Genomic DNA, 27,408 nt, shown 5'->3' with positions numbered 1-27,408 from the left:
TGAGGTATAATACAGACTAATAGGAAGTAATAAAGGCAATGCTGACCCTGTAATAGCTGGTTTCCTGCCAACCCGAGGGCCTGAAAGGGGGTCTTTGTGTGACACAGGGCGCTGCCAAGGCATGACAGGTCAACTAAACCAAGAGTATCAGAGCAGATTTTGAAATGAAAAAAAAAAAAAAAAAAAAACAGAAACATTGCGTGTTTTCAAGGCCGGATTATGAATCATAGAGAGAGAGAATGAATATAAATCCTTAAAATCACAAAGAACACTCTATTTTTGTCCGTTTTGCACAAATAGATGTTAAAAACAGTTAATTTATCATCAATCAAGATTTTTATCTTGGCGTGTTTCAAACAACAGAGGGAAAAAAAATCCTCTGCACATAAGTGAATAGTCCTGCAACCAATCAGAGCCTTTTTGTTGTAAACACATTCAACTGCATGGCGTGTATAACTACATGTCAGTGTGACTCCTCCGTCCGTCACAGCGTAAAGTCGACCCAAGCACTCTGATGTGCCGTGCAGATCTTTGCTTTGGACTAATCAGTTCCCAATGGAAAGACTCTTAACTTGAGGCTTCTGCACCAAACTAACGCCGTAGCTATGGAGACAGCCCAGACCCTACGCGCCATGGCAACGCAGACTCCAAGAGCTGTGATTGGTCCGCTTAGTAGTAGCATATTCCTGCTTCAAGTTTGGACTGATCGTTTCGGATCAATAAAAATGGAACCAGTTGACAAAAGGTTAACTGAGGAGGTTCAGAGATGCACTCGCTATTGTTGAAAGTGAAGCAGGAAACAAAAATTAACCCAACTGGCAAAAAAGGCACAGCGGCACGAAGTTTAGTTAACCTATGCAGTTAACTTACATGCATTGGGTCTTCCTGCCTTCCTTGAACATGAATGCTTCTCTTCTGTGTTATTATTAACTGCCGTGATACAATACAATCCATATTATTACACTTCTTTTAGTAGTACTGTAGTAGCATACACTACTACATAAGAAAATAGTCTAGCGCAATGATTCCCAACCTGTGGGCCAGGAAGGTATTGCAAGTGGCTCGCCAAATACTTTCATTTGATATTTGGGTTCTGGTTGTGTTCTGTGGCATTGGGTGTCAAACACCAGCGTCATGAAATCTTAAAATGATCCACTGCAGTTCTTTTTTTTTTTTTATCATTATTATTATTTTAAAAGTAAAAAGCTATAAGAGTGCAATGTTTTATCATCTTATGGCTTTTGAAGTTTCATCCGCCTAGACCTGAGCAGAATTTACATAATCTCTATGTCGGGTTTGTGTTTATTTGTAAACCCATCGATTTAATGGATTCCGTCTGGATCTGATATCGGATGACAAATTGTTATATCTATATGAGAATGCATTTCTCTGTTGTTGAAGAATACCGTTTATTTATGAATCTGAGAACGCATTATATGGCCTCTGTATTTATGGGGTTGGAGGTGGGCTGCGAAAGTTTTCGAGACTTAAAAGTGGGCCCTGAGTTGGAGAAAGGTTGGGAACCACTCGTCTAGTGGAATAAATACCTTTTGTTACCAGTTCATCTCCTGATAAAAGGACGGACTGTAACTAGCTTGTGGCAGGCTGTGTAAAGAGCACTCTGATCAGGGCAGGGTGGAAAAACAACATCTTGCGGTGTCTGCTGCTAATGTATTAGTTGAATTTATTACTTCATTAATAATTTCAGATTGCACGCCAGTGTTGTTGCTACTGGAGTTTGCTTTCTGTAACCAACAGCTAAACTAACTCAAACTAGTCTCACTTGAGACATGAGGAACATTGTATTGTATGTCAAAGGAATGGCATACATTGATGAAAAACGCTTGAGCAACACCAACGCACACTGTGGGAAATGTGGTTTTATTCATCCTGAGCTGGTATTTTCAGCTTTCTAGAGAAAGCAAGGAGGTAAAACATTAGCAGCAAATGTCCACAGTCTCAGCGGCAGGATTGTTTGTTGTTAACACACAGGAACACTCTTGTTTAACAAGAACACCATCTGTACTCATTAATGACACTTGACGGAATACAGGCAATGGGAGGCAGATGACAATCCATTCCTCAGTGTGAATGGCAACGTCGCCTTGGAGCTTTGAGGCTTATAACGTGGAAAATGTCACTTCAGACACAAGTAAAAGAAAAAAAACAAAACAAAAAAACTATGTATGTATTTTTCTCAACGTCACACGGTCAAGGCCACCTGCGCTGATAGAAAGAATTCGAGGAACGGTCAGATGGCACAAGTCAACACGGATAGATGTTGTATCAGAAGCATCAAACAGAGCTTTGTCGTTTACCGGAGGCTGCGCGGTAACAAAGAAGAAAAGCAAGGTCGGGTTTCATTGTGATTTTTGAGGTTCGGCGCCTCTGCGGTACAAAACAGCAGATGAATATTCTATCGGCAGAAGTGGGCAGCCTTGAAGAAGTGAACCTCAGCCGCGGTAATGTTCAAACACAATCCACTGTTTGCACTCCAGAGCTCACCTTTTCATACTTCATCTGATTTCGCCCTTTCATCTCCTCCCAACGCAGCAGAGCCTTGCCATTAGCTTTAAAAAGCCTTGAAAAGAGAATGGAATGGGGTTGAAACCGCACAACCCCCTCGTGCCATCCACAATGAGCTGCTGTTACGGGTCCGCTATGTGGATTAAGATTTTTTATTTTCTTCATTTTTAAATAATTCACGTATATCGATACATATTTAGACTCGCTACTGAATTTCATTCAACCCGCTGAGTTCAGTTTGTTGAAGTGAAGAAAGTGACCGTCAAACAGCACTCAAAAAACAATAGCTATAATTTCAACTACAATACACGGCGAGTAGCTGTCAGCCGTGATCTAATGGAGTCCCATCTCTGCCGTAAATGCAGAATAATAGGTTTTAGGAAAGAGTTTGCATCCAGTTGAGTTGACTGAAAATCAGTCAGCGTCCATTCAAAACACAAACACATGGGTAGATGTGCTCGGTTCTTCAGTAACTACAGGTTCTCAAGACGTCCACATCTGCGAAACACACACAATATAAATAAAGAAAGCTTCAGACATTTCTGTTAATCAAAGCCAGCGCGGCCCTGCAAATACTTATGATTCAGAACTCACTTCCTCCTCAGTTGACATGGTGCTCTATAATCAGTTTTTCCTCCATGCCCGCGTCCCTCGCAGCAAACACCACGATAAGCATATAAAAGCCGTCCCCACACATCCGAACGCACTCCAGAGCGACGCTCCGACGCACGAGCGAAAAGCACAAACAGGCTTCCCGAGTGTCTCTTTTCCCGCGCGTGGGTGTCAGGCATATAATTGAGGGCTTACAACGTGCTCCCCCTCCGCTAAGCCTCGCTATCTATCAGGCCACACACTGCTCTCACAAACTGCCCTCCACTGGTACACATCTGATTAGGCCCGCTCTGTAAATGAAGCTTTACAGGACAGGCTGATAACAGAAGGAGGGAGAAGACAGGAGCGGGACAGCAAAGAAAAAGATTAAAATATGTAGAGGCGCGGACGGACTCGAGCGCCCGAACGAGGACTTAGGTTTATGATGAGCCAGAGAGACACGATGAAGTAATGAATTTTTCTCTTGTCCGCGGCGAAATTTATTCAAAAAAGTTTTATCTGGAAATACTAGAATATTCCAACAGTCTACGGCAGACAAATCACATCCTCCAAAGATGTGAAGTTTTTAGAACAAACCTAAAACTTTCCCTCCACTGTCCCAACAGCGAAGCACTTTATTTAATCAACTCAGACGGATGAGGTTTTCACATTTTGTGTTTGTGAGCCGTGACTTACAGATAACCGACATTATTAATGTCTCTTTCCGTGCTTGGTGCGAACAGGAGGAGGGGATTAAAGCCAGCAATTCTTCTACTATTCTAATTACAGTGACTTTTGCCCATCGCGATATCTGTACATTCCGGTTAGCGTGGACACGTGCTACATCTTGAAGCAATACTTGCTTATAGCAATTAACTTTAAATGAATTCATACAGTCCATCTTATTATTTTATATCACCCCAGGAGTTAATTACTCTTCACCTGCTGTTTTTCTTTTCATTTGAAAATCTGAACTCGTAAGGCGAGGCCACTCGAGCCTTAAGTCAACACGAAGTCGGCCCTATTTTGAGCCGCTAGTTTTAAAACAATAATTACTTAAAATATTAGAAGTGGATTTGAGTTTAGATGCTTTCCATGAAAGCAATGAGTTGGAACTGTGATGTGCAGCGTAGAAACAAGGTTCCCCGACCAATGAAACTGTTCTCTTTGCCGTCCACCCAAAGGCCTAACAATATAAAACAATCTTAGAAATAGAATATATACATCTATAAAATATATAAAAGGACACATATAACACAAGACATAAAATATCCCGCCTCATCACGTGGGTTTATACGATTCCAATACAGGAAGCTAAGTTACAGCCTTGATTACAAATATCACTTTCCTCTAAAAGTCAATTTGCATCTTTTGGTGAAATATACTTAAACATACTCAACTTACAGATCCCAGCATTTGTGGCTACTAACCTCATAAAGTTACTATTAGTATTTCTGAATGTTTACAATCATGAAGTATTAGCGCCTGGAAGTGATTCAACAACCGATTCAGCCTCATTAATTAAGTTCACCAAAAAAACAAATCCATTACTTGCCTGGAGTGAATTATTTGATAATGATTCGAGATCTGAAAACGAACTATTGACAATGAGACAAGCGGTGTCTTAGTCAGAGGCTTCCAAAATAAATCAGAGTATTAAAAACCCGTTAAGCACACGGGGCACATGTTAAGAAAGCAGGTTGTGCCTTTTGTAAAGTTTGGCTTCCATGTGGGGGCAACGACCCCTAACGCGAACGGAGCAATCTCCTGCAGGTCCTGAACATTATACAAAAACAGACACACGGCGAATCAGGCACACACGCTGCGCTGCAGTAAATCACAGCGGCGCCAAAGACACATCTTCCCTCTGCTCTTTATCCTTAAAGAGCGGCAATTTACGCATGCACTTGATGATATAATCATGCACATCGTACACAAACACGGCGAGTATGATGGCAGGTGGGCTGATCGGCCGTTATCAGCGTCATTGATCAAATAATGGTCGTGGCAAAGGAGGGGGGGGGGGGGTTCTGACAGCATCCTGTGTGACACTGTGGCCATTTGCCAGAACTGCTGTTAAAACACACTCAGGAGTCACGAGCTAAGCCATTTAAACGTGGCCGATGTATTATGTATTACAGCCATTCGCCGTCGACGGAATGATGTACAGCACTTATGTCAAACGCCGAAGTAACAGCAGGAGAAGACATCATACGCACAGAGAGGGGAGGAAAGGAGAATGGCGGCCAACTAACTAACTTCGGGAGCCAATGAAAAGTGCAAAATGAGGAGAGGGGGGAAAAAAAAGAGGATAATATTAGGAATCTAAATGAAAAATGACCTTTAAGTACAAATAGATTTCGCATTTAGATACTCGAGTAACCTTCCTGTACGCGGAGGAATCCTACGGAGATAAAGACGGGGATGTTCTCTTGGACGGCGGCCACCAAGGTGGCGTAAACCACGGCAGCGATAGGCGGTAAATGACAGGTCAGAGGTCAGAGCCAGCAGGAGGAAATGACATCGGCGGGAAGTATGAATAAACAGTGGGGGATAATCACCCAATACAAGCACTGACCTTGCAAGGGATTAGCAGAGGTATTATCTCTCAAATATACAGATGTAGAAACACGAGAGAGAGGGTGACCTTCCCGAAAGAAAGTTTGTTATTACAAGTTTAACTGAACCGCGGACGCACAAAAAAAAAAAATGGCAGCACGTCGCTCGCTATTCACGCGGCGCACACTGGTATTACACTGAACTATTCCAATTTAAAACATTTGATTTTGCCATTCATCTTTTACCAAACTGAAATTCTATTTACATAAACACAAACAACGCTGTTTTCAAAATTCCTGTTTGGAGCCATCTGCATCTCGAGCCTATGTGCACGCGCCAAGAGAGACCTGTAATTGTCTCCCAACCTCTTCCTACGATAAAGAAGGCCTAATGATAGCTAAATTAATTGGTTTTCCCTTTGTTAGTGTCAGCGCCGCCAACAGGGGTATGATTAATAATAGCTCTGCAGTCGCTTACAACAACAGCACAGGAAGAAATAAAAATAAATAAAAAACCCTGCCTAAGAAAAAGAAGTTCATGTACTCATACAGTTCTTCATAAATTAATTTCCAAATAAGGTGAAAGAGCACTCTTTATTTCACCGATGAAGCAGACATCTCAACTGAACAAAATACCCAACAGCAAAATCAGCATCTGGCATTATTGTTATTATATACTGCTGGTGCTTTGTGAATACAAAACGTTCTTAATAAACAGCCACATTAAGTTTCGTTACTTCAACTGGTGTTAGATGTGGTTTTGTCCAATCACAGCCAAAGTCAGATCACTGAAGGTGTATATATTACATAAAAAGGTGCAATCGTGGTTGAGTGTATACGACGGGAACATTGCATTAGTCGCACACCACAGTGACATTTAGTACAGCTGGAACAAGCATGTTTTGCCTAAATTTTAAAAACCTTCATTTAAAACTGCATTTTTGTGTTTACTTGTGTAATCTTTGACTAATGTTTAAATCTTTCTGATGATCTGAAACGTTTAAGTGCGATATACATGCAAAGAAATAAATTATTATTTTTAGATCACTGTAGGTCTTAAGCTCCACCTCTTACACTGTTGGTGAATGGGACTTGGGCCAAACTAAAACACTAAAATACCTAAAGTACAGCATAAAATCATTTCCTCGTAACTGGTTAATTAATTAAACAAATTAAACAAAAAAAAATGGCTCCACTCTTGGACCGCACACACTCTGGCTCCGAACTCCCCGGTTAAATAGCATCAGTTTGGCCAATGCAGGGAAGTGGTGACACACTGTCCACGTTTGTACAGTCAAAAGTGACTGTTTGCCTTAGGAAACCTGGATTAAGTTGTTACCACGGCTACCAAAGTCTGATAGTAGCAGGACAGTGTGCTGAGATGTTCTTCTGCTGGATGGTGTAAACCAGATTTGTACCAGTTTGTGGCTCCCAGGTAGTATAATGTATTCATTCAGTGGGTATCTATGACCATATTTAATGCAAAAAAATCAAGACAAAGGTAAAACAGCGAGTCGAACAAATGAAAGAGAAATAAAGAACCTTCATGTACAGTGAGCGGGCACGTCCCTGAAGGGCTCGGCTGAGCTAGAGCCAACACAGAGGGGCGCCTTAACTATTAAACACTCGCAAATCTGAACACCAACATACATCAACACCCACATAACCTGGAGGACAGCTCCATTCACACCTGAGAAATGAGGATTTGGGAGAGAGCAGGAGACTCGGGGAGAAGATTGGAAAGTGCGCAAGAAAATAAAATGAGATAACCCCGGCGAGAAAGAGGGACCTCTAAGTCATTATAGCAATAGTGAGCATTTTACACCTGTCCACGGGCTGCACCGGTGCCGCTCGGAGCCAGCGGTGATGCAGCCTCTAGAGAAATACTGGTCATATCCAGATGCACAAGGAAACACACACACACATAGGAACTAATAAGAAAAAAATAAGAAAATACAACTCCTATAAACAAATTCCTTGTAGCCAGTCATAACAGGGACATCTCCTACACACTTACACAGCTTGGTGTTATTGAGTCCCACGGGCACACTTAAAGCACGCTGTTATTAGGAACTACAGGCCGGAGAGATGGAGGGAGAGATCGCGTGAGTGAGATAGAGACGGAACAAATGGGCCATTTATATCAAAGCTTCATAAACACACATGGGGCCCATTGTTACGAAAGCTACCTCCATCTCCAACGGAAACACTGTTGTCATCCGGGGCAGCTTATAGATACATGATTACATCCTTGGCTGCATGCGCACATTCGCACAAGACGGCCACATGCATCTGTGTACACAGAGACAAACACACATTTACATATAAATCTTTATATAAACACATACACCCGAGTCACTTCAATCCCTCGCCCTCCGCAGGCTTAAGCCTAAGATAGCAGAGGCTAAAGAATTTTTTTTTTTTCTCCAAAAAGTTAGGGCACAAATGTGTGTGTGTGCGCGCGCTGAAATTTGATAGTGTGAGTGAAGCATGAGCTCAAAAAGTGCATCTATGATATGTGTGTACTGATTGCGTCTGTGTGTAGAAACGCAAACGAGGCTTGCCTGGCTGTAATCCCCTAAGCAAGGCGTGTGCGTGTGTGTGTGTGTGTGTGTGTGTGCGCGCGAGTGAGTGAATATGAGAGTGTGTTTGTGTGCGACCAGTAAGATGGTAGACAGCGTAAGCCAGAGCCTTCACAGCTTAAGCCCCCCTCACTTTTCTCCCCCATAAGGCAAACAGTGGATAGACCGCAGGGCTTAGCTGGAGAAAGAGGAGGAGAGGACAATATATGGAAACTAATTCAATTTCAGCCCCTTTGCGCCGCTCCCCAATCTGCAAATACCACCACGGGGCTGATGTAAAGAAATGGAAATCTCAACTTGCTGTGCATGGACGACACACACTCGGAGGAGTCTGTAGGTCGGAAGCCTATAGAAGTGATGCACTCGAGCGGCGGTCAAGCGGTTAAATGCCTTCCTCCGTCTGTGCAGGTTCAACCTCTCGAGCTGCTGCTCCCTTCTTACCCGTCACCCTCTCAGATTTCCTGTACATCATCTAATGAACTTTCCAAACTCACAAAAGGTGGGAAAGTGGTCATCCCTCTTATTCTCTACAGAAAGTCTGCCTGGCTGTTTCCACGGCTCGAGCCAAAGACTTTTTCTTTTTCTTTATGGTAATGTCTTTATACTTTTAGGGTTTTGCTTACTGCGGGGTTACAGTACTTTATATAAAATATGAGTTTTAATACCGATTAATGAACCGGTGTTTGATTGGGGAGTGCCAGTTTTGCAAAGAAAATAGGTAAACATTCCATTTTTTATTGCTGTAACTTTGACATGTTTTGACTAATAAGGCTATTTTCTGAACTTTATATCAAAGCATCAGTGATACCCAGCGCCTCAGCATTGAGGTGGTGTTGCATTAGTACCGAAGTCCAGCTCTGAGCTTGTCATAATGCTGGTTGTTTGTTCCCCAAGGCGCCGGCACTCTCATTGATTTGCAGAGATAATAACCCACTTTATGAGTCTTTGCCCTCGCCGAGTCCAGCAGCGCCGTGCAACATATGTTACTCTCTGGCTCCACCATCTCTCAGTCTCTCCTACCCCTCGAGGAGAAAACGCACAGCTTATGAATTTTCCTGGTGGGTGCTTTTTTTTTTTTTTTTTTTTTTTTTTGTGCATTTGTGTGTGTGTGTACTCCTGCTCCATTGGCTTTTAGGGTCACAGTGTGATACACGAAGGGGCTGTGGGAGTTGGCCTGTGGGCCCGGGCACCTCTACTTCCACGGCTTCACGCTCAGTGGAACTGGTGTCAGATGTTACACTCTTCCAAATGTGAGTCGCCACACGGATAAAGGATAAATTTATCAAGTGTACGTCTGAAGAAAACAGTAATAAAGTGAGCTAATGTAAATGTATATCACAGTGCGTCCCCTGGGTCTACGGTGTTGACGGGGTGCAGATGAAGATCGACACAAACACTTAAAGGAACCGTGGTGTTCATCTGCTTATTGTACTGACAGCAGTCAATATAGCAGCTGAACAATTACTTGAACAGTTAAAGTGTACATTGAACTAAACAGCAGGACATTTATTCTCAGTTTATCCTACAATTTTTATCAGTTTTTCAGGTTGTTGACGTGACATATTTTCCGACGCTCGCTCCCTGTCCCACTGGTGGGAGTGTTGTTGAGGCATAAAAATACATGCCATCGTGTAAATAGGATGAATGGTATAGTGGGGCACCACCTTAATGTGATGGTAGGGAAACCCAGGAGGTGGAGTGGTCTCCGATAACCCAAAGGTTGGTGCTTCCTTTCGGCTCTACCCCTAGTCTGTCCATTGTGTCCTTGAGCACAGCTGATGTCTGGTGGTGGCTGGAGAGGCCGTTGTGTCCTCGGGCAAGACACTTAACCCACCTCGCTCCTGGTGTATACAACCTCTCTGGTTGTATTCAATTGTAATCCCTTTGAGCACCTCGTGGAAAAGCCTCCAAAAGTCGTCAAAGGAAGACAACTGGACTTTCTTGAAGGCGGAAGCCGGAAGAGGAGGTGGACAGAAATTTCATCTGGCACCAATTTAAAATAAGGTCTCGACTTCTGTCCCCAAGAAGTTTTAACGCCATTCACACCTTTAGACTGGAGGCTCCCGCTGACAATGTCTTCGTTAGCGCTCCATTCATACAGTAAGTATAACGACAGGTAAGTATCCAGCCGTTACTGGAAATTAGTGGCACCAGGTTCTGGGTACAGAAGCAAGCAAGTCAAGCAAGTTTCTGATGGCTTTTACCCACAGAGTTTTTCTATTTAAACCTCAACTTCTCACCAGTCTCTCAGAACTGAAGAACTGAAGAAGCTACTCAGAGGAGCAGTGAAACTTCTTCAAGAAATTCTACAAGTCCAGTTGCCATGCAGCATTGTTATTGTTATTATTACTACTTATAAATGTACTTCTTCGTAGTGTGCATAGCATGATTTCTTGATTATCAATACATTTATCAATAAACTGAACTGACATCATTGTAATGTTGCATAAATTACTTTTAGTGGTATTTAAGACGGATAAAACAAACCAAATATGTGTTAATTAAATTAAAAGTGTTTCAAGGCAAATAAAAAAAAACGTAAAACACAGTATGGTACACTAACGGATACAGAAATTAAGAGATTCACAGGACCTGCACGCCTAAAAACCACAACCTTTTTTTATGCACACGTGCACACATCTCGCGGTGGTGATACAAACAAAGATTGTCTATCGACTGCATTCCTTTAGCAGCCCACATAAATCTGATGCAATGCTCTGCACATTTTAATCGACTGCTCTTAGAGTTACATTATTTACCTACTCCACGCCAGACAGAGATGAGCAAACAAGCCATTACACTATCTAAGTTTACATCACATAATGTTTTCACAGCACTTAGACCGCACGGTGGTGAATAACTGAACAAAAAAAAAAAAAAGACAACAACTAAGATATAGACGGGGAGGAAACAGAAAGAAGAAGAAGTCTGATCATGCTACATGTAGACAGAATAAATCACCGTCTCTTTTAGGGCCTCGTCACATTTTCTTTAATGCGACGACTGCAATATTGTGCGACATTTTAAAAACGGCACCGTGCAAGGCAACAGATATTGTGCTGAAGGTTTTGACGTACTGTACATCAACCCATGAATAACAAGAGTGCCCAATAATGAAAAGTGAACACTGGCGTGAGGTTAAAAGCTAGCACAGTACCTCTTGAGCTCTGAGTATACCCTAATGGCCTCATCCTATATCGTATTGGAGAACAACAATCACATGTCATTTTTATCGTTGGTAAGGTAGTTACTGTGCTGCTTCAGCTGCTTTTATGCTAAGTAACCTCAGCTTGTAAAAAGCGCTATGATACTCCGGGGAGGGAGTGTGTATCCAAATTTCCCCAGCGACAGGGAAAATCTGTTAAAGTACACAAAAGCGCACACGAAGGCATGTAAACAAGCACAAGAGTCACACAAACACACGTCTACAAAGACGCTCGTACAGCCATGCTTCATTCTTGAGGTTCTGTTTGAGGGGAGGGGCGAGGAAGTCCCATCTATCACCGCTCAGCGTGTTTACAGCAAAGTACCGCAGATGAAAGCGAGGGCTGAAAGACGAATGGGGAGAGGGATGAGACGGGAAAAGGGGAGGAAGGGGGTTTTCGTGTCGGATTCGGGTGGAGGAAAAATGGAGGAAAACGTTGATGCGTGTTGACTGTGCGAGAGCCACGACGGAGGTGATCAAATAAGAGAATAAGACACTAAAAATGGAACGACAACAATAATCTCACAAGCTGACAGGCGGGTAAATACAGATGGACATGATGAAATGCACAATCTGAGTGGCTCAGTCCTTCTTATAAAATAACACAACACAATCACAACAGTCTGGATGATGGGCTGTCATTGACAGGATTTCTTATTAGGGGTAATATAGCCGCAAAACCGACTCAAGTATCCCCATCTCTGTTGATTTCCACTTTAATGAGGAAGTTGCTCAGGAGGCTCTCTGGAGTCTCTACAGCATAGGTCTTCAACGGGGGGGTCTGCAGAGCTACTGCGGGGGGGTGCGATGAGTCACAACTGTTTTGGAGACCCACACAGTATTAGCACGGTGGTCATAATGTTATGCCTGATCAGTACAATGCTTCATTTTTAGGTTTAAAGCAAGTGAACTTGCTTTAAATATTCTGCAGTACTCATTCAATAAGTTCTCAATATGACATTCACCCAGCATTGTGTGAAGTGTGTATGTGTGCGCAAGAATTCTTCCCACTTCTAAACTCTATACCTCTACTCGACGTCGTCTTAAAGAAGACCAAAGCGTCTCCTTTTTCTTCCCTCTCACTTACAGTCTCCCACAGGTGTCTCAGCCGATCTTGTATTCGCACAGATGTACAGAGCAGGCCATGACTGACAAGGTAAAGGATCGCGGGGAGGCGCGTGGGTGAAGAAGAATTACCATATGTAAGGAACGGAGGTGCCAAGGTCTCTGTTTTTGTCTGTGGATAAAGCAGGCGGACTACAAGAGACAAGACACGGAGCGGGGACACGCAAATGGATGCATGGGAATGCAAAACACGCACGCACGCAAGGACACAAGGGGCGCACTGACGACGAGCGTGAGAGTGAGAGGAGACAAGGAGGTTCCACTGTGCGCCCAGGTGTGCTGAAGGTACAGGATGTTGCCGCCGCCGGTGCACGGGTCAGTCGGCGAGGAGGAGAGCGGCGGTGCACAGATCTGATTAGCACTGGGAGAGAGGCCGAGAAGGTTTTCTCATCAGGATCGGCTTTCAATTTCACCCATGTTACAGTGGTACTTTTATTTCTGCTACAGAAAATGAAAAAAACTGATACCTCCCTACGAGTATGCATGTAAGGAACCTACGCAGAGGGAGCAATCTGCAACTCCAGACCAACTACTTTATAATGATATCTGAATGTATAATTTCTAAATGTATGTGAAGGGTCTTGGTAGCTCTGGAAGTTGCGTGGGCACTTTGTAGATCAGGGATTTTTTAACAAAGGGTCAAGAGATAGAAATGCTCCTCGGCCTGTATGTGCATGTGGGTAGATGACTTGTATTTTCTAAATAATAATGGGTCCCAGGGGAATAATTAATCTCTTCCATATTGCTTTCTTATTTTTGGACTTGAAGAACAACACTGCACTCATGCACTCGTACAACGCGCCAGTCCATTAATTCCTGAGACAATCTGCATGATCTCCGTCGTGTCGGCTACCCTCCTCCTTCCGTTAATTTTTTGCCCTTTTCCAGAATTTACCTTGAGCGCGCCGTGCGCCAGAAAGCTGGAAAATAACGACACTGTTGGTGCTTTATTCAAAATTCAAGACACATCTCACCAGCATGGCTACCGCAGAGCTCTGCAGAGAAGCGCCATCCCATCTGGTTCGCTCTTGGTGGGACCGTCATTCGTTTCTCAACAGCACAATGACCCCAAACATGACTCCAGGCGATGTTAGGGCTATTTGACCAAGGACGAGAGCGATGGAGTCAGATGAGTTGGGCCACGAAGTGAACCTACCTACCACTTAGAGCAGAAGGAGACTCCTACAGCAATTTTGTTTACCTCGCAATTCCAGGACTTCTTTCATATCCTACTCTATCCAGCTGTACAACTACTCACCATTCTGCAACAGAGAACTCCATGTTATTAATGTTAATGCACATTATTGCACCTCATTACTGTAATCCTTCATATGTATATATTATACACTAACTTCCATCTTTATTTGTTGCAAATTTTGTAAACGTTTTCCTATTTTATTTAGTAGATTTTTACTTTACTTATTTTAATCTTATTTTATGTTATCTTGCTTTTTACTTGGTGGTGGTGTTATTTTATGTGCAACTAAGCTACTGTGACTAAGTAATTTCCCTTGTGGATGATTAAAGTCTAAATCTAAGTCTTTGGCCTTAAACTGCAATGTAGAAAACGAAAAAAATAAAAAAAAGTGACTCCAAACCTTAGTCTGGTGGTTTAGTCAGTTCAGCCACTGTAAAGCCCATTATAAAGTCAGAGCAATATCAAGTGAAGTTAGCCTCTTATGAGGTGTGTTGTTTGTACTTGACCTTATGCGGCTAAGCTTAAAGACGGGTAACTTGGCAAGTTATGGTCTCAATTTCTAGTCTGTGTTTGTCCTGAACATTTCCTAGCATTGAGCAAAAGTACATACATCAAACAAAACAAATCTATGAATACTTCATGAGCTGCGTCTATGCAGTAAAAAGCTGTAGAAATATCAGTATGTGAAGTATAAAACATAAAAATGTAAGTAAAACACGATTTGGAAAGTGATTAATGCCGTAAAACAAACATTGTCTTATCGTTACAGAACATTTGCCTTTCTTATTTCTCTTTTACGTTCAGCGCGCTGCATCTTTTGTGCTAAAAGCGCGCCGCCTTTTCAATTAGCTCTGATTTATGGGCGCACATCGCGGGGTCGATACGCCGGGTGTGAACGCGCGCGCGCGTGCTGGGCGTTAATTGCTTCGGAAATGACACGGGAGAGAGAAAAAAAAAAAACGCCTTGAGAAAATAAAAAAAGACAAGCGTGTACCAAGATCACGTATCAAACAAGAAACACACGTAACGCAAGACAGAGGAAATCTGGACGTAATTCTTCCGGATAATTCATGCAGTTTTCCAGTAGCGCGCCCATTAGTTATCACCAGTCAAGTTACAGGTGTTACCCAGTTGCTGAAAATGCATTAAACCGCATGAAATATGTTAATCACAGAATCCAGGTGTTTAACAAGTCTCTATACAGCCTTGATTGCAACCAAAATGTTATTTAAGCAAATTAGTTTGATGTTCTTTGATGAATGGCAGAGAAGTCTTGAAAGTTGCTTTTTTTTTCTTCTTTTCCCCAGAGCACTAACAGGGCTTTCAGTGAGATCATTACATCAAAAAAAAAAAAGCTCTCTATCCTCACCTTTTTCATTTGTTTCCTCTTCCTCACAAGATAATCTCCCAAACCATCTGCACTGGGAGTAAAATTACTTACTGCCAGCTCCCTCTTTCTGTCAGAAAGAAAAAGCCGTCTTTATGTCTCTCTGCCTCTCACTGTCCTCCCCGCTCCCATAAAATCGCACAGGAAGCCCGAAAGCTTGGAGGACAAAAAGCAGAACACTCAACACACGAGAGGCTTGTGGACGTCTCAAATGCACTCAGAGAAGCCATTAATAAAAATAATTAGCACAGGAGATGGGCGGAAAAAAACGGAGGCCGGCTTGGCAGATGCAAAATCTCATTTCTGTTATTTAATTTATCTGAGACTGAAGCAGGAAATCCACCAATCATCGTGTTAGAGCTCGGAGCTCCCACAACAGGCATCTCTATCCTGGAAGGACATAAAATGTACACACAAACATAAACACACACAGGCCCTATCAGCCGCAGAGGAGGGCTAGAGGGGTCATTAGCGAAGGAAGAAGATCAGATATCACCAATTCATCTTGGTCAAAATGATTAGAGAAAGAGAGGGATATATATAAGGGGGTGGCTGTGTATGTTCCAGGTTTAATGTACTATTGTGATCTCAGAGTCATTAATCAAAGCCCAGTAGACACACGCCCACATAATGTTTCACACGCTCACAAACACAGCAAAGGTTCGGGTTCAGAGAGGTCAAGGTGATTATTGTTACTGTAACTCAAGGCAGCTCACGTTGGAGAGAAACCATTTAAGGACATTCTGCAACGCACATCACAGGGTCCCCGGAAAAGCCGGAGACATTTAGTGTCCACCATTAAGTCTACAAAATCCACAACAAAATAGGCTAGAATGAGTATTAAAAGTATATTTGACACGTTTGGAACTGGACAGGAGTCAGTGTAGCGCTTCTAAACATGCATGGTGCGACCGCGTCACTTCGAGGGGTGGTGAAGATGGAAAGTTCCAAAAAAAAAAACGAAGCGGCAGAATGAGAGGACCATGAAAACGCGGAAGAAGTTGTTTCAAAAAAAGATGCCATGTTGGTTGTTGGTTTTTTTTTTAGGGTGACCAGACATCCCCGATTTCTGGGGACAGTCCCCACTTTGAATGATGACATGTCCCCCGTCTAAAGCTGTCCCCGACTTTAGGGTTTTATGAATGAGAAAAAATGTTGCGCGCAGACTACAACAACAGTTATTACGGTAGCCGGCCGCACTGCTATTGACATTAAAGGTATAACAGTTCAAATATGATTAAATATGATTAAATATGACAAAATAAATGAAACCGTAATTGTCTCTATTTCTTCATTTCATCTTGATACCATTTATTTTTTTTATCTCTGAGCTGTAAATGTCCCCAGATTTAATTTCAGAACACGTTGTGAACATGTAATTATGCATGAAAAAAAAAAAAACATTGTGATATATATTTTTTTTTATCGACCAGCCCTAGTATTGGTGGAACGAGGTAGTTATAAAGGTAGGAAAAAAAACAAGCCAGTACATGTAACTGAGGAGTACTTGGAGCCCTTATTTCAGCAAATTTAAACTGCGCGAGTCTAAAGGTCAATTCATAATGTGATAACATGACTTGCCAATGAATCTGAATAGGTCAACATTATGAATGCATTGAGACAAACCAGATACAGCACGCCAAGTCGGTTACATATGCATGTGCTGTTCTCCTGTTGGCTCATAAAATAATTGACTGTTCTAAGCTCTTCTAGACCGGATCAAAACAAAGAGTCACTCCTCAACATTTGACAGATGCTCCCTTTGACACGTACTACGTCCCTTTGGGGCATCACGTGATCCTGATACCTGACATCACCTCACAGCTTAATGCTGATAGTGAGGCTGTTCTTACCCCGTCTAATACCTCGGCTGGATATTTATTTTACAGATGAGGATTTTATTTAACTGTAACAACTGCTCTAGAGATACTGAGACGGAGCGAACCAAGTGGGCAAGAGGAAACACGTGCAACTGCAACACGTCTCAGTGAATCGGAATGAATGAATGCGTTTGTATGTAAGGGGTACAATACGACATCATATAGGATAATATGATATAGGCTATGCTGTGTGTCTCAAGGGACCTAAAAAAAAATCAATCTTGATCCTCTCTGGTAGGAAAATACCACAGGACTCAAAAACAGAAGGTTTCTTTTCCCCTTATCTCAATATTAACTTTGAGCAAATTTCAATACATAATTCATTCATATGTCAGTCTCACCCACTAGACAAACAAGGCAAAGACCCCTCGGTTTATTATCTCTTTAGTTTCTTTTGTTAAACTTAAGTTACTTCACACCTAGTTTGTTGTTCCAAAAGCGTGAACGTTTACCCGCTGAATTGATTTGATTAGTTTGGGCAGTTGCTCCTTGATTCGTTTGCACCGAGAACAAATGTTAACCAAGGACCAAGAAAAGACTAGTCTTTTCAAGTTCATAATTACGTAACCAAGCAGTTTGAACACAGATGCTTGGTGGAACTGAACATGTTGTTAGTATACGGACGACTGGTACATAAACCACAGAACAGCAACAAACGCCAAAGCCCACGCTCGCTGCTGATGCTCCATTTTCGATGTGATTACTCTTGATTTCCTCAAATCCACATTTATCGCACACTTCATGACAAATTACAAAACAGTTTGCAAGCGCGTAACAACATCAACCGCCCTGTGAACAAGGTTAAATGCAACACATAACAACATTTTATCAATTATTCCTTGAATCAGAATGAAACAGACATGAAAGAAACCATCTGAATAGCTTCAGACAATGGCACAAACAACAATTAAACTAAATCAACCAAGCTACTGTAAATACATTTTGGTTATAATGCAGATTGAATGTATCTCGCTCATAAGAAATAATACAAAATTACAAAAGTGGCAACTATTTAGATCCTGTTATAGTGTTTCATTCCTTGAATTTGAAGGGTACAGTCGTTTGAAAGCACTGCAAACACACACACACACAAAAAAGAATCTGATAATTCATGCAGGCAGTTTTAGTCAGCAGTGCGCTCCCCATGCTTCAGTACTGAAGAACTCCAACTGTGTATTGTGCTGTAGCTGATAAAAGACTCCAGTCTTGTGCAAAACATATGGCACAATGAAATCAAGCAGAGATGCAAGGTAGTGTAAACAAAATAAAAAGAGGAGATGATGCTGGAGGGATATAAAAGCTGCGAAGGAAAGCACTACATACTGTACGTCTGCTGTCAGACAAACGCAAACACCGCTAATCCACCAACACAAGCAAAACGCATAGAAATCCCGCGGGGAGCCGCTGCCGGCGCGCACGTCACGCGCCGCGCCCCGAAAGCCACGCTCCTCCAGAAACCGGGCCCCGCCTCCGAGTAGCCCGGGCGACGCGGCTCGGTTCATTTAAAGAGACCCGAAGTTTAAACCTCCTCAGCCACCGCGGCCACGGAGAGCGCGGAGGAGATCCGGCTACCATTACTCACCCTTCCGCGTGAAACTTTTCAATAATATTTTTACTGTTTGCAAGTCTCATAAGGGCTGCGCCGTAAAAATCAAATGAGTCCTGAATCATGCTCGCGAATGCGGGCAATAACGGTTATAATAATAATGTTGGAGGTTGACTGCAACAAAGGGACAGTGATTGAAAGTATCCTACCGTGGTCTGTGATTTTACAAGACACGAGATAGAGCTCCTTCAGGCTTCTCCCCTCCTTGGCGATGATTTCCACGCACCTATGGGGAGACGCAGAGGAAAAAGAACAAATGTTTATGTCGTGGGTACACCTGTCTCAAAAACCGCAGTGCAAGCACACACACACACACACACACACACACAGAGGCGGCTGCAGCTTTCTTTCTCTCATACACACACATTATTCCACGGTAAAGGTTAAACAGCACTGCTGCAGGGTCATACAGTAACTGTTGACATATTCTGCCTCTGCTCCTTTTAACATATGCATTAATGATTAAACACCCCATCCGATTAAAGAAGCACGCGCCAGCGCAGAAGGAGCGGATGTGTGCGTTTGTGCGCGCGGGCGCGTGCGCGGACGCGCTCATTAATTGCGGGCTCGCTCACTTCAAAGGGGGAATATCTGCATTCAGCCCGCTGCTCGAGCCCAGAGGACCGACACCGACACGGAGGGTGCGCGTCGGTGTGTGGCACATACGCGCGAGGGAAGCGTACACCAGGGAAGGCCAAGGGGAAGATCAGAGCATCTGTATCAAATAATTCTCTTTAAACGCCTCTAATGAGCGGAGTGCGTGCAACAACTAGATTTTGATCAACGCGTTTGACCTATTAACCTTCAGGAGAAGCTGTTTTGATCTTCATGCTGGCGTGCCATCATGAAAATTTATGAAATAATAATAATAAAAAAAAAAAACACGCACTGCAAAGCTCTCGTGCGCAAAGGAAATTGAAGATGTTGTTGTGACGTGCTCATGCACGTAACTCGCTAGACAACTGAGGTTATTCCGAAACGCGCCGCTCTCATTTTTATTCACTATCCGCCGCCTTCCCTCACTACAGGCCATCAAGCGTGAGGATTTGCTGAGATGCTGTTTATGCCGCTTCCACACTATCTGGCAGGAAAAAAAAAAAAAACGGATGCAGATCGAGAGGGGGATTCGGGGACGGCTGAAATTCCCAGTCAAACAAAGCGTGGCCTGTCAGTCGGTGTTTTTGCTCCGATAGTCCCTAAAGGTGAGACAATTCGCGGATGTCGCCGCGATGTGCGACATGTCACGCCACGGGACGGGAGGGCGGTGAGCGGAGAAAAACAAAAAAAAAGAGAAAAAAAGTTAACATGTGTGTCATATTTCTAAAAACCTTACGTGTGAGAGGAGCCAAAGCTGCTAAAAATGTGCGCCGGCCTATCTGCTTTAGCTCACTGGGCTGCATCTTCATATTGCGCCTTTTTCTATTAAATTTGTGTTGCGCCGCTCCTGCAAGCTTCTCCCTGTTATCAGGTTGTCCTTTTGCCACCTTTTTTTCATCCTCCCTTCCCACCTCTCTGTGTTTATTTCCTTGCCACTCACTCCGTTGCCCCCTTCTCTTCTATCCGGCCTCTGTCCTCGGCACGACGCCGATAAGACAAACAAAAACTGTGAAAATGCACCTGTTGCAACTGGTCAGTCGGGACCAAACCTCGCGCTGTGGCCAGGTTAGATTCTGTTAAGCCTGCAGGATTACAATATCACCCTGTGTGTCTTGGGGCTACAGCATTAGGGCAGCTAATGAATGAATGCCCCGGGAAGAGTTTGTAGGGATAAAAAGAAAGCGGCAATTCAGGGATGGTGCGACGGAGGCCGAGGCGGAGAGAGCATCCTCCGGGAGCTTGTTACACTGCGCCCGGGTCCCCAGGGTTAGAGCAAAAGCAATTAGATCAGACATCAATGAATGAGGGAGGTAGCACGGGGAGATGGAAAGATGGAAGCAGAATAAGAAGGAGAAATCTCTCAACAGTAGCAGAGGAGGGAGATCGTGGGAGACTGACAGAGCTGAGGAAACACGGGAGAAAAGGAAGAGGAAAAAAAAAAAGATTAAGGGGGCATTAACAAGTCCAGAGCGAGGTGAAATGACAGGATGGAGCAGAGGTGTGGGAAGCGACGGCTAAGGCATGGTTCATGCCACATGAAAGGCTATCAGGAGGCAACAAACCCCACAAGGCTCAGCCAACATGAATTAGTGATCTGATCTCATTCAATAACGTGCAGAGCCCGTGACAAAAGCCAGAGAAAAGGACACGGGGCGCATGCAGAATGTTAAGGTAGAGCCGACGCGGCAGGAGGTAACGCTCACAGCTAAGCGCTGTGACGCAAGGACGGAGGCAGGTCGCGTAGGCAAAGGTGGCTGGAGCAGGAGAGGAGTTGTTAGACGGGGAAAACGCATTTGAGGAAGGCGGCGGGGGGAACGGGAATGCAGCCACGGAAATGAGGGATGTGCATGGAATTAGTAAAGAAAAATGATAAGTGGAGGAAGAGAGGAAGCAGGCAGCGCAAGGTGGGGGGAAAAAAGTGTAAATGAAGGTTAATGAGGAAGGTTTTAAACAACGGGAATGAAGGAGAGTGCGCGACGGTGACGAGCGAGTCAGATGAGGAAATGAAGCAAGTCGTCTCCGCTACCACGGTGCTCTTAAGAATTTATATGTGGCGCAGAAAGACGTCCAGAGGATGCATGTTTGTTATCGTTATGCAGCTAGCTAGCTAATACACAGCCCAAAGCCATTTCCTCCAATAAAATGACAATAAAGGCGTTTCCATGACAACTAAGTACCGCATGTGTGAGCGATTAGGCCATCCGTCAGGCAGCGGGATGGAGGACCGAACGGAGAGCGAGCCTCTCTGGGGTCAGCTCCTGACTTACTGTCGCCACACAGTAGGCTCAGACGGAGGCACAACAATAAAAACGACTGAACACTGGTGGTTTTTGCACAGTGGGTTCGGGGGAAAAACATTGTAGTCCACGAACGCCAACTCGTACACACGTTTTAAAACTGAAATTGAGCCCTTTGCGCAAGCCTGGAAAAAAAAAACTTTTATATTTAATTCTGTTTTCTAGCCAGCGTCCAAATGCTTCCTGCCACAGAATTAAGCCTCTGTTCGACGCCACGCTGGAGGATAAGAAGCCATATAAGACCGTAGTAAAATAATAATAATAATAAAAAAGTAATATAATGCATCTTCTACCTGAAAGACAGAAAACGTTTGTTGGCCTCTTAGAAGCGAATGCTCGTGTAATGCTTGTGAGATTAAATAGTAATCTAATAATCTCCCCCCCGCAAAAAATTAAAGGGCTCGATGCAGCATCACAGGCAGAAATACACATAGCTGCTACTTAATCACTCCTTCCTTGGGATTTTTAAGAAGCAAATTGAATTATGCCACCATGAAACCATGGCAACCACACCAACCGCTTATTTATCTAAAGATTTAACTAAAAAAATTCATTAAAAATAAATAAATAAACAATGTAAATGAAGGCCGAAGGTGTGCCGAGCTAAACAATGCAGATTAAACTGAAAAAATTCCACTGGCCGGGAAGCGTTTTCAAACATCCATTTTTATGCGCTGGAATTAAATTCGCTCTTAAACCAGATCCCCAACGCCGTCGCTCTCTGCCAGCGCAACGCTGCATTCAGTAACTCACTGACAGATAGTTCAGGTTTTAGAAACTACCGTGGTGCCATTACAGCTAGTTTCTAAAAATGAAATAGAGTGAGCGTAATCCATCTCCTGAAAGGTGGCTCATAAGCGTCGAATATCACGACACAAAGTGTCATGGAGAAAAGTTGGAGATGGAAACAACAGAGTAATTGTAAGAGGGATTAAATCATATCTGCAGTGCACTGAGGGTTATGAAAATGGACTTTCAAGGCAAGGCTGCGGAGTTAGAGGAGCAGCTTTCTCTTCACCTATATTCTTAGTGCAAGGAGATCTGTCAATGAGTAGAATGTGTAGAGAAAAAAAAAATAAATAACAGAACCTTCTTCTGTAATGTGGCCATTTTTCAGCCTTGGCCAAGGCTGGAAGAGTGAAAGAAGAGGGTTGACTCTTAGAAAAATCCGCAATCAACTGGCAGAGTACTGCTTCTATTTGAGCTTTTGTAGACTGTGCTTAGAGCTCGACTATTGGACGAGTGGGCTGTGACTGTATTATGTGTGTGTGTGTGTGTGTGTGTGTGCGCGCGCGCACACATTTGCGCGTTTTGTCGTACAATCGGAGGTTAAACCTCGACAAAGCCCGGTGATCAGCCCTTAATCTCTGGCTCACCGTTTGCTCAAATGTGATCTCTCCTGTGAGCGTGTTGCCACGGTGTAACCAAGACGTTTTGTGTCATATTTTGTGTTATGTGGTTTCTATCCTGTTAAAGAAAATACAGCGAAACTCGTGGTTCAACGCCTTGTATCTTGTCATCAGTGATCAAACTTGTTACTAGAGATCGGCCGATATATCGGGCCGATATTTGCGTTTTTTTTTTTACTGGTATCCTTATGGGCCAACATGTGGGTGCATTTGTCAACACATATATATATACATTTATATATAAAACAAATTTTAAAAAATGCTTGTACTCATAGGTGTGTTGAGAACCCCTAAAAATAAAGAGTTGGAATAAGAAAAAGAACTTGTGTTATTTATTTATTTTATCTTCCTAAATCTAGAATTGCCCCTGCTTGTGCTCTACCTCTTGTTTCCTGTTTATTTTTTATTTTGAGACTTTGCCATCATTGAGTCATTTTTTATCATGTAAATGCAAATATTGGCTCAGAAAAATCGTCAGCATGTATCGGTTCAAAATCGGTATCGGTAATCGGAATCCATATCGGTCGATCTCCACTTGTTACACTTGGATTCAATATTTTTTTTTTTTCTGTGAAAAAAAGCAAACTGGGGCACACTGAAACCACCTTTACTGAACAATGTCCGCACAGAGCCAACTGGATAGCGTCTACAGCGACGCTCAGTACGAAGATGTGGGACAAGAAAAGAGGGATGAAGCCAGCGTTTGCCGGCGTGCGTGTGTGCGCCATCAGTCGCGCTGTTTGCGCTTGTGTGAATGCACGCATGTGTCTCTCAGAGGTGAAGCTAATCTTCTTTTATGCAGCACAGCCAGAGGTATCCAAGCAGACAGGCAGCGAGAGGAAGAATAGTGACAATACTTGAGAGAAACAGAGGTCCATATTTATCACAAAGGCTGCAGACAGTCTTGCAGCCAAGCAACATGTGTAGCGCTTCTCTTTAGCCGGCCGATCACAATGGAGCAGGAACAAAGAGGCTGCTGGGAGAATGGCTGTAGGTAGGTACACTAGCGCAGCGCCGACCAACGCGAGCCCTCGTCTCATCCTCGCGCAGCCCACAATTACACGGCTGTCTAACCACACAAAGGGAGCAGGGAAATAGAAATGGATGATTTTCGAGAGAAGAGTGTGAAAAAGAAAGAAAGTAAGCATGAAATGCATGAAGAAAAGCGGTTGAAGGTCTGGGGAGAGGTTGAAAACATAAAAAGGAGGAGGAGGTTGCGGGGAGGAGGAGGAGGCAGCGGCGGTGACAGACAAGACTTCAGACTTCCACGGCTGCCTTTAGACTTAATGAAATGGAAGGGCGGAGCAGCAGAGAGGAGGCGAGCAAGGCAAGACGGGGTTTACACTTCTGTGGAGAATGCTCCAGCAAAATGATTCTTGCTGTAAATTTTCTTTATATCTCCCATAAATCCATACGCAAGTGTAAGGAAGCGAGGTTCTGCTTCCTCGGGGCGATGTGCAACACTGAGTTTCTGGAATCCTCCGTTCGACAAAAAAAAAAAAAAAAAAAAACTTTAAGAGATCTTTCATTGGGCTAATATAAATGGATATAAAAAATTCCAATAGCTCAGAAGAGCTCTTCAGTAAGCAAATACTTGATATTGAGGAAAAGCAGCAATCTTAAGACGCAGCAATGCGGCTTTTATTGAACGAGGGGGAACGTTCACTGCTTTCGATATAGCTGACCCGATAATACGGGCGAGGCTTGGGCTGGTGTATAAACAAGGGGATAATTCAGTTCCAGATTTTACTCTCTTGAGAAGTTGTTTGCAGTTTTCTGCCCACAACGCTTTGAGTGAGCCGAGTTTAAAAATGCCCGAACCTTTCTTTTTGAATTTATCAAATTTGGCGATACTTCTCCGATGTTTACGGATCTCTTGTCAATTAAAACCTTATGTCATGTATCTTCCGGCGTCGTAATGACATTTATTTCCCAATGACTGCAAATAGATGCTAAATTAGAGATGCAACTCATTAAAAACTTCCTACCGAAGGCCTTTAAATGTGCGCTCAGTGACATGCTCAGTATTTGCTTCCAGCTCTAATAAAAACACAAAACTGCGAACACTAAAAAGCTATAGGCTGCGAGACACTCATTCAATCCCCCGTCCGTCTGAGCGCGCCTGTTTGTGTGTGCGCGTCCCGCCGCGCGTGCGCGCTGAGGTTCCAGCCGTCTGAATCAAGGTCTGCTTCGGCAATTAGGGCCTGGATGATTTCCCAGGCTAGCCTGCCGTACCCACCGCTCGAATGAGAATCACATTCCTATTGTGTTCCACCACCGTTAATCATGTTTTCAAACGGCTCTGCGAAACGGCGGGGCATTCCAGCGGCTTGTCATCAGCCTGCTCAAAAATGTGCCGATGGGGTCATAACTGGAGCCATAAATGCCCATCATCCGCGGCTTTCCTGTCCAACCTGTGCTTTTTTCTTTTTTTTTTTTTTTCTTGTCTGGGAAAGACGAAAGCACCGTAGCAACACTTTGCAGGCTGACTAACGGAAACCAGAGACACCTGGACCCTCACGTGTGCCATTGTCTCGTCTCCTCTTCTTTAAACGCTTTTTTAAATTAAGCACTTTCTCCAGCCGTAATTGCATGTCACAGAAGAGCCAAGTGTTACCTGCAGGAGCCCTACTCTAAGGAAAAAAGGTAGTTTGGCATCCCGCTAAACAGCACTGATTTCAGAGCGGCACTGGACTTGTGCAGACGTTTAGCGCGAAACCTCCCGTGCGGTCGTGACTGTTACGAGACACAAAATCAGGATTTTAACATCTTCGACGACAACAAGTGTCACTCGCGAAGCGGCCGCTACGTCCGTCAAAGAGCGGAGAGAAAAAGCCAGCTAAGCACTTTGTGAGGTTAAGTGGCAGTTATTCACTTGAAGTTCATCCAAATGGACAGCCGGTTGCCTTGCCAACACTGACGGGCCTCCGTGATGCACATGCACAAACAGCATTTTAAAGCGGCCTCTCGGTTGCCAGCGGAAACCGCCCTGACATCACTCACGGAAACATCTCTGCCCTCCGCCCCTGCCATTTCTTCCCGTGTAAGCAGATTCCCAGAGGACACTCACCTGTTAAACGATGCAACTCGGATCTGCTAAGGCGACGCCGAGCCCCCCCTATCAGTCCGTGCGCCCGGCAGGCCGGCCGGCCGGCCCGCTGCAGCAGCCGTAACACAATAAATAACTCAGGAGAAGATGAGCACTGCCCCGTGGCAGATGGCGATAACGCTCGCAGCCTCGGGTCTGAGCCGACACAGTGGCGTTTTGAGCCCGCGTGAGTGCGGGGGGACAAAGTTAGTGGATCTCTGCCCATGTGAGACGAACGGTTAAGTCAGAGATGGTTGCCCGTGATATATGTGACCGTGGGGAATAAAAGAAGGGGATGAATTTGCTTTCTTGGTGAGCCATGCAGTCAGCCAGGCCCGCAGAAAACCCTGATGCTAATGCTCCTCAGGACTCCGGGCGTGTGTTTGATTCCAGCACCCGCGGCTTAAATTAGACTTGTTTTTGATTCCTTTTTTTTATTTATTTTTTTATTTTGCAAACAGATGTGATTGTACAAATGTTTGCTTTCTACCCAATAAAGTATAATAAACACAGCAGTGACGTGGACCTAATGTTAGCCTTTGTTTTGGTCTCATTAAAAAATAATGTGATCATCAAGCCGCATTTAACCGTAATTGAGTCGTTAGATTTGTTTTCTCCAAATAAGTGAAACAATCTTAAAGTGCAGAACTAATATTAACAGTGTGTGAAGGTTCTCGGTAATCCAAGGGCAACAGGCCTTTATTAAAGACACGGTAGATGCCGCTCCAAGTAGATTTCTATCAAAACCCAACTCCCCCGCCAACCTAGAACTGGAGTGGATGAGAGAAACGTCTTCACGACAACCTACAAGTCTATTTGTTCTTGGTGGTTTATTGGCTACTTTTTTACTTGTTTTTCGGGTAAAGATCAACAATATCTTAATTTAGGATTATTTCTACTACTGATGGTAAAGGCTAAAAAACTAGTAGATCCAAATATCGTATGTAGCACACATGTTAACCATGATGCAGACGGGATGACCAGATGAAGTAGTTGTTGTTTCACAAGAGAATAGTTTCTAAAAACTGAAGGAATGGGGAACAGTTGGATTGCTCTTAGAAATAAGAAAAGGGGGATATTTCAGTTATTAATAGCAGCGAAACTCTCACAAAATGAGTTTTCGCTGGAATATCTTGTCGGGAAACACACCCTTGAATTCCAGTGTGTTTAACAGCATTTCTCCAGAGGACGTAACGCGACCGGCTACTAACAGAACGTTGTTTCGCGGCCTAAAAAAAAACAGCCGGCGTGAGCGTGATGAATCGGGGTGAGCTTGCCCCTCAGGGCTGCGTATCGTAACTCTTCTGCCTCGTGTCCAGGCAGCGCAGAGAGAGAGAGAGCGAGTGGTGAACTATCACG

At 43.7% G+C, this 27,408-nt stretch overlaps 1 protein-coding gene across 1 annotated transcript in view; it reads right to left on the bottom strand.

Annotated features, from left to right (window-relative positions):
• The window catches only part of fbxl17 (F-box and leucine-rich repeat protein 17), a 215,170-nt gene that overhangs the window by 44,855 nt on the left and 142,907 nt on the right, over positions 1–27,408 (bottom strand). The window contains exon 9 of the mRNA XM_047591339.1: positions 18,808–18,884. Within this exon, the coding sequence (XP_047447295.1) occupies positions 18,808–18,884 (77 nt within the window). The remainder of the gene's footprint in view (positions 1–18,807; positions 18,885–27,408) is intronic.

This window comes from Mugil cephalus, chromosome 8, assembly GCF_022458985.1.
Source record: "Mugil cephalus isolate CIBA_MC_2020 chromosome 8, CIBA_Mcephalus_1.1, whole genome shotgun sequence".
Classification (NCBI taxonomy): Eukaryota; Metazoa; Chordata; class Actinopteri; order Mugiliformes; family Mugilidae; genus Mugil; species Mugil cephalus.
This window is presented reverse-complemented; position numbering and strand designations above follow the sequence as displayed.